Source organism: Corvus hawaiiensis, chromosome 1 (assembly GCF_020740725.1).
Source record: "Corvus hawaiiensis isolate bCorHaw1 chromosome 1, bCorHaw1.pri.cur, whole genome shotgun sequence".
Lineage (NCBI taxonomy): Eukaryota > Metazoa > Chordata > Aves > Passeriformes > Corvidae > Corvus > Corvus hawaiiensis.
In genome coordinates this window covers 18662277-18675195 of record NC_063213.1, presented here as the reverse complement: position 1 = coordinate 18675195, position 12919 = coordinate 18662277, and the positions used below count along the sequence as shown (strand labels likewise).

Genomic DNA, 12919 nt, shown 5'->3' with positions numbered 1-12919 from the left:
TCTTATTTATTAAAAAAAAGGTAACTGACAGCTCATTCTGCTGCCCAGCTACAGCACTGCTATGGCTGACCAAATAATTCCATGCCAAATATCACTCTGCTAATTACAGGTGTTGATTCTCAATCCTCCTTGCTCCCTGCCAGCAAGCCTACAAGGGGAGGGCAGGCGACTGGTGAGGACTGGCCCCTCCTCACACAAGTGACACTGGGTCACCTGGCAGACATGGGAGTCATGCCGTGGTGCACCCAGCAGCGTGACAGGGGATATGGTGGTGCTTCTGTGGGAGGTCAGGGGTGACCTGGAAGGCCAAACTCGCCAAACTTGTGCCTCTCAGGGGTGGGCACTACTAATGGAGGTAACAAAAAAAAAAAGTGACTCTCACAACACACCTGGCAGCAGGGAAATACTGAAAAGTTTACACGTGGCCTTTCAATGACACACAGGAATGTGCACACTATGATTTTAATGACTTTATACTTTCATTTGCACTTCAGTTTTCAAAAACTAGTCCTTCTAAAACAGTAGTTCACAGATTTCAATGAGGAATGCATGCCAGCTATTTTGAAAAATAGCAATACATTACTATCTGACAATTTAACAAGTTTTTAATAACCCAAGTCAAGACCCTTTTCAAGGGCCCATTTTGTGGTAGGTATCTCAAACATAATGGCAGGCCTTCCTAACAAGCATTAAATGCACCATTTTGCTAGATTTGGCCTGGGTCCATGATGCTCACTGAGGTGCTGAATGTTATCTATTTTCCTAAAATAGATTCAGTTACAGATAAGTTGGGAATTATTGCTGGAACTGTATCTCTTCACAGATTTTACAAAATTAAGCTATTTTGTAAATATAAATAATGCAGCTGTTTTAAATACCTAAAGGCTTATGCATATTCCAAGCTAGTAAATTATCACAAAGCACTCAATGCACTTGTCAGAATAAAGGAACTTACAAGCATGCACTTAAGTACAGTAAATAAAGCAAGCATGCACATACAAACATGGACAAAAAACTGTTAAAACTGTCTTCAGAAGAGGGTAGGTTTAATCATTGTCAAAAGCAAATAACTGAAAGAAGAAAAGGAAAAGTCACCTATAATTATTCTGAATACTTTATTAGAGGAAATATTAATTGCCTTCTCTGGTCTTTTTTAAGAGTATAAAGACTTTAAAGCATTTATTTCAACAACAGCATGAATCCATCTCTGAAGTCTGCATCCATGCTTTTGGAAATTCAAATTATTGTCACTTGCTATCACAAAAATCAACTCAATATGCACAAAAGAATTATTAAACACACTATTAAAAAAAATATTTACAAACACCAAGAATACAAAAATGCTCAAAAACCCAAGAGGACACTTCTGAAAATGTATAGTACATTTGAGATCTTCCCCTCCCGTAAGGCAACATTTCTAGCAAGGTATGTTCTTCTTGCTACAACGTAACTGACCACCTGAGTTCTATGTTTCTATAGGAACAAACCAGCAGCCTACTGCAAAATTAGCCACAAAATTAAAATCTTATTTAAATTTAACAGCAGTAGAGAAATATATAAAGCATGTATTTTAGAAGATTATAAAAATGTTTGCTCATATACATCCAGTGTAGAAGGTATATCATATTACATCTTTGTTTATTAAGACAGTGGTAAAAACTCACTCTGAAGTGTTTCAAGTTCAGCCTTAGCCAGGGCATCTTCTTTCGCCTTCATTTTTGTTTCTTTATATTCTACATATAATTGTCTGGCATCCTTTAAGAAAATGTTGCAATGGCATTAGCATCCTTATACAAACAAGTAATTGCAATGGCTCTGATTTAAGTTCTCACTTAACCTCACCAAAAAAAAAAATTAAGATGTATTCGTTTCCTGGAGTTACAGCAATTTTCAGTCTAAAATACAGAATTTGTGTAATAAAGGTTCAAATGTCATACCGTTGATATTATAGACTGTGATGCTCATTGACAGCCTGAAAAGCAAAATGGTTAGAGAAACCACCTACAGCTTTGCAGAGACCATGTACCACTTTGCTGAAATCAGCAATCTGGAAGTTCAGGGGAGAAAAGTTTTCAATTAGTGGAGTGTGTGCAGGGACAAACAAAGGCAATTGCTAGGCAGCAATCACCTTAATGTGAACCCATTAACGTAACACTAACTGTATTTTCCAAAGTGTTCCCCCCCCTTTTTTTTTAACCAACTTCTACACTGCTATTAAAGTGTTGAAAATAATATAGTTCTTTTTTTTTCAAGGATTAGATTTTAATTTGAAGTCTATAAAGCAAATGTACACATAAAACTAGAAGTCCTGTCACACATATGCCACACCTTTCCAAAATCTGATGAATGAGTAATTACAGATTTCTGTTGAAAGCTTTCCAATACGAACAACCAGACTGCTGAAAGTAAGAACTATGGAGAGTTTTCTTACTCTCACCAGTTTAAGAGATTTCTATACTCATTCAAAAACAAGGACTCTATAATAGAAATGCTGAAATAGAGAAACTGTTATTTATCTTTATCAAGCATGCAGAATGTCTACTGTACTATATAAAAATTAGTTACAGTATTAGATAGACCTAATCTCAGTTCTTTTTACCCAAAAATACTTTTTGGTGTGATTACACTAACAGTTCCACTTTTTACAGATAAAGGTTGATTTAAATTTGAATGTAGAATGTATTGTAAAATGCTAGTAAATATTTTTTATAATTTTAACTATATTTGAACAAAACCTGGTATCATCAACATGAAATAAGACACCTTAAGAAATCTTGAAAAGAAAAATCTGCACTAAGAAGTCATTATCACTGCCTCTAATGGTAGAAATCATCCCATTCTTCCTGCAAAGATACAACAGTTGTTCTTCATGTTACACCTGCATCTACCCTTTCAAAGATACTTGAGGGAGGTAGGAAAACACATGACAGGAATTGTGACCAAGCTCTGAGCAGAGCTTTGTAATGGGTTGGAGCCATCTCATAGATACAAGTCACCACACTTGAAGAACAACTCTGACAAAATCCCAAAAAAGATCAGTAAAGTTCTACCTCCTTCCAAAACACCTCTTTTTACTCTCTATTTATGTTTTTTTTTTACACTGGGTACAGGAAATGGAAAGTTATAATTTTTGCCAGTTTTATGTAGGAAATCTCTGCACACAAAAGTAATTTTAAAGGGTTTACATACTTTTTGCTTCTGGAACATAACAGAAGAGAGCATCTTACACGCTAACAGCATTAGAATTGGGGAAAAGGGGATTTTTTTAGTAGAGTTGTGGCTAAAAAAAAAGTGTAGTTACAGGAGGACTAGCGTTAACAGCAGATATGTAGGCCTTGAGGAGACATATTTGAATGACAAAATTAGGATTAGCACTGGTTCACTTTTTGGTTTACCTGAAATAAGAATTCCCTACCACACTGGAAACTTTCCTTATACTCTTGAGGTTTGGCCTACTTGCAAAATTAAGAAACAGACACCACCATAAATGCAATAGTACATTTCTGCTGTGAGTTTGAGACATTTGGGTTGTGTGGCATACACAGGACTGAGACTTAGGGATATCCAAAAAACGCTTTTGTTTAAGGCTATGATTCCAAAATGCCTACAATTAACTGGCATTTAAATTTAACCCATTTGACACTGAAAGCCAATATATGATGCTAAATTCTGGTGTAAAATCCATTATTGCTTGTGGGATCTCCAGACAGCAGGCACTAGGGGGTAACTGTCAATCTCTCCAGCACGTCAATCACAGAACAATTGGAAATGTGGCTCAGATGAAAATGAGACACAATAGCTGAACAACAAAGAAAACTAGTCAGAAGCACGTAAATGAAATTTGGTAGTATTGTTGCTTTATAGATATAGAATGGATTATCACTACAAATGGAGTAATATGCAGGTAACAAAAGCAACATCAGTCTTTTATCTTATCAGTAAGATTATTATGGCTAGTACCATAATAACAAAAAAAGGGGAGACTGCACATTTTGAAGCACACACAAATGTATACGTATAAAGAAAAGCAAAGGAAAAAACCAACAAAAAGCTCCATTCAAAATGGATTTTGAAGATTTGAAAATCAAATCCTTCCCACAAAAGCATAAGAATGGCTCTACAGGTTGTAAAGAAAAATAAAAAGGCATACCTCAGTAAAGACTTAAATCAGAGACACAAATTTTATGGGTATTAGACCTTACAGGTCAAAATGAAAAAACACTGGAAAACCATTTAACATAGGAAGTTCTTTGAAGAAAACTTCTGCCTTAATGTAAATAAGCCTCTCTAAATTTATTCTTCATTAGCTTTCAATCAGTCTAAACAGGAGTATCTGTTTTCAAGAATATTCAGTTTTGGTAGTTTAAGTATTTCAAAATAGATTTATGTTCAGATTTTTTACTTTTCCGAAGTGATAAATTTAAGCAGCCATTTTGTCTTAATACAAGTATTTTAGTGCCCTAAAGACACTGACAATACAGATACAGTCTCTTTCAATCTGATGCTCCTTCTCCAAGATTCAGCAATGATTTTATAGCTCAAAACATCAACATTTTATACTTAACGTACACTTCACCTTCAAGAGATAATAAACATAAGAAAAAGCAATATCTTTGTACGTCTGGGGTGGAAAGATACAGAGAAAAGAGACAAAAATACAAAGTTTGGAATGGTTCTAACTAAAACTCCACCTTACCGAATCAGAAATATTATGTTCTCATTTGCAGGAGTTTAAGACATTTTCAAAAAGAACATGAGCACAAATACATTATTTCTTCTCACCATCAAAGCAGTATAACATGTAATTAGTTAAGCATAAAGAAGAGGGCTGATATATGCTGGTTTATTATGCTATAAATTCAAATATATACTTTCCAAAAAGGAACAGAATGAAAGAAGAATGTATTGGAAATGCAAAATTCTGCTATTAGTATTTCTAAATTATATTTAAACAGCCATATATGGGAAGATCCTGTGATTACCCTCATATTTAATCACAAATAAGAATGACGAATACTGAACACTTCTTGAAAATATAGTTTCTTTCTTTATATCAGTATCGTCTCAATAAATTGAGATTGCCAAGACAAAGCTGAGCCTGAGTTATGCAGAAATACAGAAAATCCTGTTACTGAACTTTCAAGGTTTTTTTTTCCTTTGTTTGTTTTGGGGTTTGGGATCTTGGTTGGGGTTTTAGGTGGTTTTTTGTCTGTTGCTTTTAAATCAAGAGATACAGCATTTATTCAAACTGTACTAATTCTAGAAGAAAAAACTTCCATTCTGAGTAAGACTCAGTCATTTTGGCTTCTCCTTGACTTTTGGGGACGGTGACGAGGCTTTGTTGGTTTGTTTGCTTTGTGGTTTTGGGGTTTTCATTGTTTGGGTATTTTCCCCTTCAGTAAGTATTAAATCCTCCTGGCTTTCTGGTCTACCTCAAAAAAAATGGAGATTAGGAGAAAGAAAGCAAACGACTTGAAACAACTTGTTGTATGAGAATCTTCCTTTCAGATTTTGTGATAGAAACAGCTTCACATTTTAGTTCTTTGGGCACAGGACTGGTACAAACAAGATTCACAGTTAACTGAAAACTTTCTCAAAGGCATACTTAAAATCAGTAGATTTAAATAATTTTCTTTGGACTAATTTTTATTACATCAAAAAATAAATACTTGTATGGAGCTATTGAACCAATTTTTTATCTTTTTGAGCACAGTATTATTGTATATAATTTATATTAAAAAGAGAGAAAAAAAGAGTTAAATTAAATTTACTCCACCAACCAACCTTCAATTTGCAATTTCTATGCAATAAAAATTCCAGCCATTACACCACAGCAAAAATACTCTTTGGATGGGTTTCTGACCTAGTGATATCACTATATTATAGTAAGAAATAATGTTTAAAAAGAGCTGAACATTATGATTTATACTTCTCTTTGGCATTTTTACCTCATTGCCTGAAGGCAATCTAGTAAATAAATAGGAATTACATTACTTCCTCCTTTATAATCAGAAAATCATGCTTTGCCTGTAGAATAATCCCAGGTGTGGGAAGGTTCTTCAGCTGTGTACAGCCTGTGGGCAGTTGTGGTGTGGTTCCCAAGCCTCCCTGCACCATGTGACCAGCAGCTGGCTGTGCCATTGCAGTCTCTGCTGGGAATTCCATGTGCCCAGTGGTGAGACAAAGGCAGCCAGAAGGGGAAACAGAGGTCAGTGCTGCAAGGCCTCTCTGGGACCTATTTCACACCCCATACCACAGCAGACCAGTAGCATTAGTTGAGAGCCAGTATTGCCTCGTACAAACAAGCTACTCGCACTTGTGTGGTAGGACATGTAGACTTACAGGAAGTGATAGAAAGAAACTGCCACAGCACAGCAGGCAATTAGAAGCAAATTTCTTTACTGTCTTACATTTACTTAAAACTTTTAGTATTTTTTCAGCACATTTTTCCTTCAGAGCCTGTTAGACACAAGTTATTTTTGCTCACTTGCATACACTCAAGAGTACTTGTTTTACCATCCGCTCTCCTCTGACCTGCTTCTAAGCTTCTAATTGACCTCAGGGTCAAGAGCTTCATCCTTACTTTGGTTCTCCCAACAGCTGCGAAATAGCAAGAAACAGAGCAAATGGGCAATCACTCGTGCCACACATCCTACAATTGCTTGCTCCCCACAAATTATACCAACATTGGTGCTGTACAGTAAATTGGAACATGTCAAAACCCTGTAAAGCTGAGAAATACAGAGATATTTAACCTTACTGACATGAATAAATCCCTTTAAAAAAAAAATCTTTTTTAAGGCATATGTGATTAAATGCAATCAATTTTGTTTTAATCTCACAAATTTTATATAAAGTCACATGTGAAGACAGAAACAACTCACAAATACATTCGCTGACCTAATCAAATCTTGCTTAGAAGCTAACTTGCCAAAGGAGATGCCCTGCTGGCAAAGCCTCTTGAGTTTAATGACACACTGCCAATCCGTTTAAGGCCAAAGCTGAACCATCTCTAAACAGGTGTTGAATTGTGATCATGGATTAAAAGAAAACCTGAGGAAAAACTGCCAAGAAATTAAACACCTCTGGGTCACTAGTTTGAATCTATTCCAGACTACTAAATCAGCTACAGTAATTACCATCTGGTAGTCTACATAAAAATAAATTACTGGCTTTTTTGTTTTAATTCACTTTGTGCTGCACAAAGGTCTTTACAAACACAAGTTTCAATTGTAATTGAAAGCTTTGTTGGTAATCTCACTAAGTTATACCCAGCGCAACTACGTATTGAGCTCGAACTGCCTTCTCATTACTGGTGAGCCACCAGTCTCCCAACAGCTCACTGCGAGGGTGTGTGCACTACACCTACAAGATTACAGATACAAGAAGGAAACTTTATTTTACTAACAAGAAACCATTTCTGTCCAAAACAAACAGAACTGCTTTCTGCTCTACTACCCTCAGGACAACAGCAGGCTCATAATTCAGTCAGTGTAAAAATAAAGACATTCACTGCTAAACTTCACCACATCAGTGTGGAGGGAAAGTTGACAGGACCACTAAGAAACACACCTATCTTCTGTTTTCTGAAGGAAATATTTTGCAAAGAATAATTAAAACCATTTTTTTAAAAGACCACTTTTCTTAAGTTATATGTCCGGACATCAAAAAAAACCCAACAACCCTCTAGTCAGCTGGTTTTGGAATAAACTGCAATTTACTTATGGCAGTTCTCCCACAAAACATAAGTACACTTAACACAACTGTCTGTTCTGTACTGAATTTACAGTTTGAACTGAAATTCTTGCACACTACACATAGTTAGTTTATTTCATTCTAAGAAGAAATTTCACATCTAATACTTTGGATTTTAATTTTAATTGAGTTTTCGGGGGTTCTTTTTCTCCCCCCCTTTTTTTTTAATATGTTGCCTTTTTCCAGGTCATTCTCATGAAAGCATTAACTAAAATGATCTTAGAAACACTTTTCATTCTTTTTCTATTTTTTTCTTAGCCTACATTACAAGAATTAAACTTGGTAATAGCCAATGTAATTTACACTCCACTTAACATTTCTTTCACAGCACTGATATTTGATTTATGATACACATTTTATGTATTTTTCTCCCTTTGCTTCTTCAAACAAACTTAAAAATGCTGTTTTCACCCCTAAATTTAACTAAACTCAATGTGTGGATATAAAAACCTATGTAGTTTCTCTCAAAATACAACTGTAAACAGTTTAAAAAACCTGCTCATTTTCTTAGTTTCTCTCATCCTCCTCTCACACATTTTTCTTCCAGTTTCTTGACATAAAATGCAGGCTACAATAAAATGGCATAGGCCATCACAAGGGCATGCAAACAAAGCATTTTTCTTCAGTGAAGGCCCACCTTAATTATTTTAAGTGCCTCCTTCTGAAATCTGACATTTTGAAGGAGGAAGGGAAGTAGGAGAAAGACACTCAATTGGATAAATGAGAGCTAGGCATGAGCAGAAGCTCAGCAACCTGAATCCTCAGACACAGCTGTTGCAAGTAGAATACTCACACTAACTAACAGGGATAGAGATTGATGCTAGTTAAAAAGAACTCAGTACAAGAATGGATAAGAAGTTTCATTTATAGCTGTTGTTTTGCTGTTATGTTTGATATGTTTTGGGGCTTTTTAATGAAGTCTCCTCCGAGGAAGAACTTGCATCTGTTGCAGGCAGGTGCTTCTGTTTCATTAGTTTGAGGAAACAGTTCAGCTGTTCTACTGGCAGGGCTTTGAAAAACTCAATGGCAGAGCAACATTCAGTTAAAAGTATTGCTAACTCTTCCCCTTTCCTGTCCCAAACACTGTTCATTTAAATAAGGATGCATTTTTAGAAGTTCATCTACAATTGGATAAGTTGCAGCTGAATGACAGATTTTGAAAACAATTTGTTGGCTCTTAAATGACTGGAGAAATCATTTAGATTAAAACAATAAACGGCTAAAATCTGTAGCATGCATCCTGATGTTAACTACTTGCAATACCACAAGTAACACCACTCAGTATCTGTAGGATCCTTTTTCTTATGCCTTAGTGATTTCACTTATATTAAAAGCTTTAAGTACCCTGAAGTCTTAAGCCCGTGTATTACTGAAGAGAAAAGCACTTAGATTTAAAACAGGATCTCTGTACCAGGGTATAATCTGTATTACAAGTACAGATAACTTTTTGCTCTGTGTTGCTCATTAAGGCAGATCTTGCCAAAGTGTTAAATATACATCAAAATCAAAAAGAGCCCAGAGGTCTCTCTGTCCAAGTAGCTACAACATACCAGGTATCTTCTCAACTGTCATTTCAGAACACAGCTCCAACATGAGGTCACTGCTGCTCTTATGCTCTTCAGAAGAGGTGATACTTCTTTAAGTATTGTTAACTAATAAATAATAATAAACTACAATAATTTATTTTAGTTGCCTGGAATCCTGAATAGTTTTAACATTGAAGATTATTTATGCTTTATTGCATTTTAACTCACATAACTAGCGGGTCGTGTCAAACAACAACAAAACAAACCCTGCAGTTAAGCAGTAGTGTCATTTACATATGGGCCAATTTACTCTAGAAACCCTATCTCTTTCCTTCCTCTTTGCTTCAAAGCTTTCCTGCTCTGAATTCCTCTACAACATGCTTCCCCTGCCACCAAAGCCCTGCTTGATGGTCTCCAGTTCTCCAGGAGTTACTGGACAGCTTTTTTTCCAGTACTATTAACTTAAAGGAATAGGAATCCAAACCAGGGCTAAGTTCTACAGAGCACGAAACATCACTTTTGTTGTACGTTTTTTCTGCCAATTCTGACGGGCATAGGAGCTGCTTTTTGAACAGCAAACCTGAAACCTGTTATACTGACATAACACTACCTTAATATCATAAAAATTGTAAGAAGCCCATAAGAAGTTCTAATTTTAAATTATTCAGTAATCTTACTATATTGTGTGATTTTTTAAATTTTACACTTAAAGCAAAAAGGAAAGTACTATTATTAAGAATAAAGTTTCAAAAATGCAGCAACAGAGTTTGCTGACCTTAATTATTTTCTGTCTCACTCACCTCGACGAGGAATGAATATTAAAGCTTAATTTGGACACAGCAGTTGATTAATCACAATCAACTTGCTTTACAAATTTGCAAAAAGAAAGGTTTTTTTAATAAAACAGCCCCAAAGTTCTGATGAAATTTTTAAAAGAGAAAGAGATATTAACTTTTGCATCTGTTTATAGGAAAAGTTAAAGGCTATAAAAATGGATGCTGAAAAACAAGACATTATTGCATTTATAACTTTTACAAGGGTTTTGCTAAGAGAGTAGGAATTATAACTATAGTTTTCTTCTAGCCTGAACACAGGCAAAACCCAAACACTGATGCCATTTCTACTACTTATACTTTAAAATTAATGCTCAATATTTCCGTAAACCAAAGTAAAATTCACTTTCCATTCCCTGATCCTTATTACCAATGGCAAAGGTATTAAAAACAATACAGTGTGTTCAAGAAAAATGAAAAGAAAGAGCAGGTGATATTAAAAAAATTCTGGAACTGATCTGACAATACTTCCATTGGTTGAATACCAACTAAATTTTTACAGTTTATAGTATTAGATTAAAACGTAACTATGAGCAAGTCTGCCACATTGATGTGGCATTGATTTATAAACTACAACCATACCTTCGTTATTTTACCGTAGCAATTTCAGGTATCAATCAAATTAATCATTAGCCAGTGAATTAAAGAAAGAAACTCCATCATAAAAGGTAATTTCACTGTTACCCCAAATTTAAATGGCATATTAAAATTTGCTATGGAAGTTCAGGATTTGCTGATTTGAGACCAAAGTACTTTTGTTAACGTCACTTAGAAAACATTGCTATTCCTAATCACATGAATATATATCATCCCCCTCCCATCATTTATTCTTGTAGTTTTGCCTAACAGAAACTGCTTCCCTAGCACAATAAGATTAATATGCACTTAAAATACATTCATATTTCCATGAACTTATGATATCAAATTTGCTTCCAAAGAGTAATTTTTATTTATATATATATATATACATGCTATGTGTTTGAGCCAAAAAATTAATTAAGAACAAGTGCTACACATCTGATTATGCATAATAACACCATCAAGAAAAATTAAGTAACACATTTTAACATCACTACTGTTACCTGGAATAACTGAGGTAAAGCTTTCACTGTGAGACAGAACCATATTCCCAGCTTGCATGGAAGTAAGTCATGCCACTGTGGTTTGTCCAGTACTCTGCAGTCAAATAAAATTGTAGGTTTTTCATTATTGCCACACAATTTCAAAGCCAGAACTTTACCATTATCCTTTAAGATGATTAGCACTTGTCAACTCCCATAAAAATGTCTAACTACATAATAATAAAATACATTTTAAACATTTAATTCAAAATATGTAACAGCTAACTTCTAATCACTGCTGTATTTTGATCTCCTAAAAGGACTTTCCCTCAAGAAAATAAATTCATAAGCCACATAATCACTTCAGTTTAAATAAAAAAAAACAAAACAAAAAACCACTCAAGCCTCAACCAAGTGTTCACAAGTGCTGACAACCAGATATGAAGACTGTAGCATAAACAAAACAATACATAAAAATTAATGTCATTTGCAGTTCACTAGGGCATTACTCACTGATGTCATCAGGAAAGACGACAGGCAGAATGGTCTCTGATCTCCATCCCTCATTGATCCAGTTCATGCCCCTGTTGTGTGAACTATTTAAACCCTTTATTTCTTTCTATGAATCAATAGAAGAAATAGTGGTATCTTTCAGAGTGTCCTGAAAGTCACTATTTCCCTATGTGTTCCTTGACAAACAATGTGTTAGAAGCCTTTACCAACACGCTCATTTTTAAGTTAATCAGATAAAAAGCATTTAATCATACAAGCATTAAAACCCCATAAAAACTCCTTGCTTGGTATAGTAATAAATTAAAGCTCAAATAAATTGAAATTTGTTAACTCTAATCAACGGCAAAAACCCTTAAAGACTGAAAAAGTTCTAAAATCTTCTAAATCAACTTGTAGAAATAATATGCTTTTATAAGACAGATGCCTTTAATTCAGTCCTAATCTTTCAATGATCACTGATCTACTGAATAAACACCACGTGTTTATTTACAAATCCAAACCTGAAAACACATCTACACTGGCACACTTTGTATCAGCAATGGCTGTTATTACAAATACAGTTATTTTTCTCATAGAGTATTTCAAAGATGAAAAAGAAAATGAGAGAACTAAATCAGTAGCTGACAGAATGTTTTAAAATGTGGAAAACAAGAAAGTTCTTTCCCACCTTTCATTTTTGTCTAGAGCAGCAAGTTTGGCTTCATCTGTACTCCTGCCGCCTGTTTTTTTCTTCTTCTCCCTCTTTTTTCTGCTAAGCAGTTCATCCTTGATGTAGAAAGAACTACGGTTACAGGTTATCATTAGCATGTAAACCACAAATGTTACTGGGACTCTTCTGTGAAGGGTAAACAGTAGAGTAGCATTTATGCAAATGTATCTGGGGTCCTACATGATTAAGTAAAATGATCTATCTTAACAATAACTGTTGCCATGGTATCCAGTCTTTAAACACACATGAAGTCCAGTTCTGTCACTCATGTGTATCTCCATAGCAATCAAAGTTTTCTAAGAGGAGAAAGCATTCAACGTGCCTCCTTTCTCATTCATCAACTTCAATAATGCAGTGGAAAATAAAAAAAAAAAAGTAAATAGATGCTAATGCATGAATATTTTTCAAGTTATGCTTAGTTTTTTTCTTAGTCTACTAACTGCAATAGACTTATATGACAAAAAATAAAATTATCAAAAAATAATGTGATTTATACTGCTTACCAATTCCCACCCTGTTAAG

General features: G+C 34.8%; 1 protein-coding gene across 1 annotated transcript in view; it reads right to left on the bottom strand.

The window, feature by feature from the left end:
• The window catches only part of DNAJC1 (DnaJ heat shock protein family (Hsp40) member C1), a 108968-nt gene that overhangs the window by 50978 nt on the left and 45071 nt on the right, over positions 1–12919 (bottom strand). The window contains exons 5-7 of the mRNA XM_048295310.1: positions 12356–12453; positions 11197–11290; positions 1665–1755 (exon numbers count right to left, since the gene is read on the bottom strand). Of these exons, the coding sequence (XP_048151267.1) occupies positions 1665–1755; positions 11197–11290; positions 12356–12453 (283 nt within the window). The remainder of the gene's footprint in view (positions 1–1664; positions 1756–11196; positions 11291–12355; positions 12454–12919) is intronic.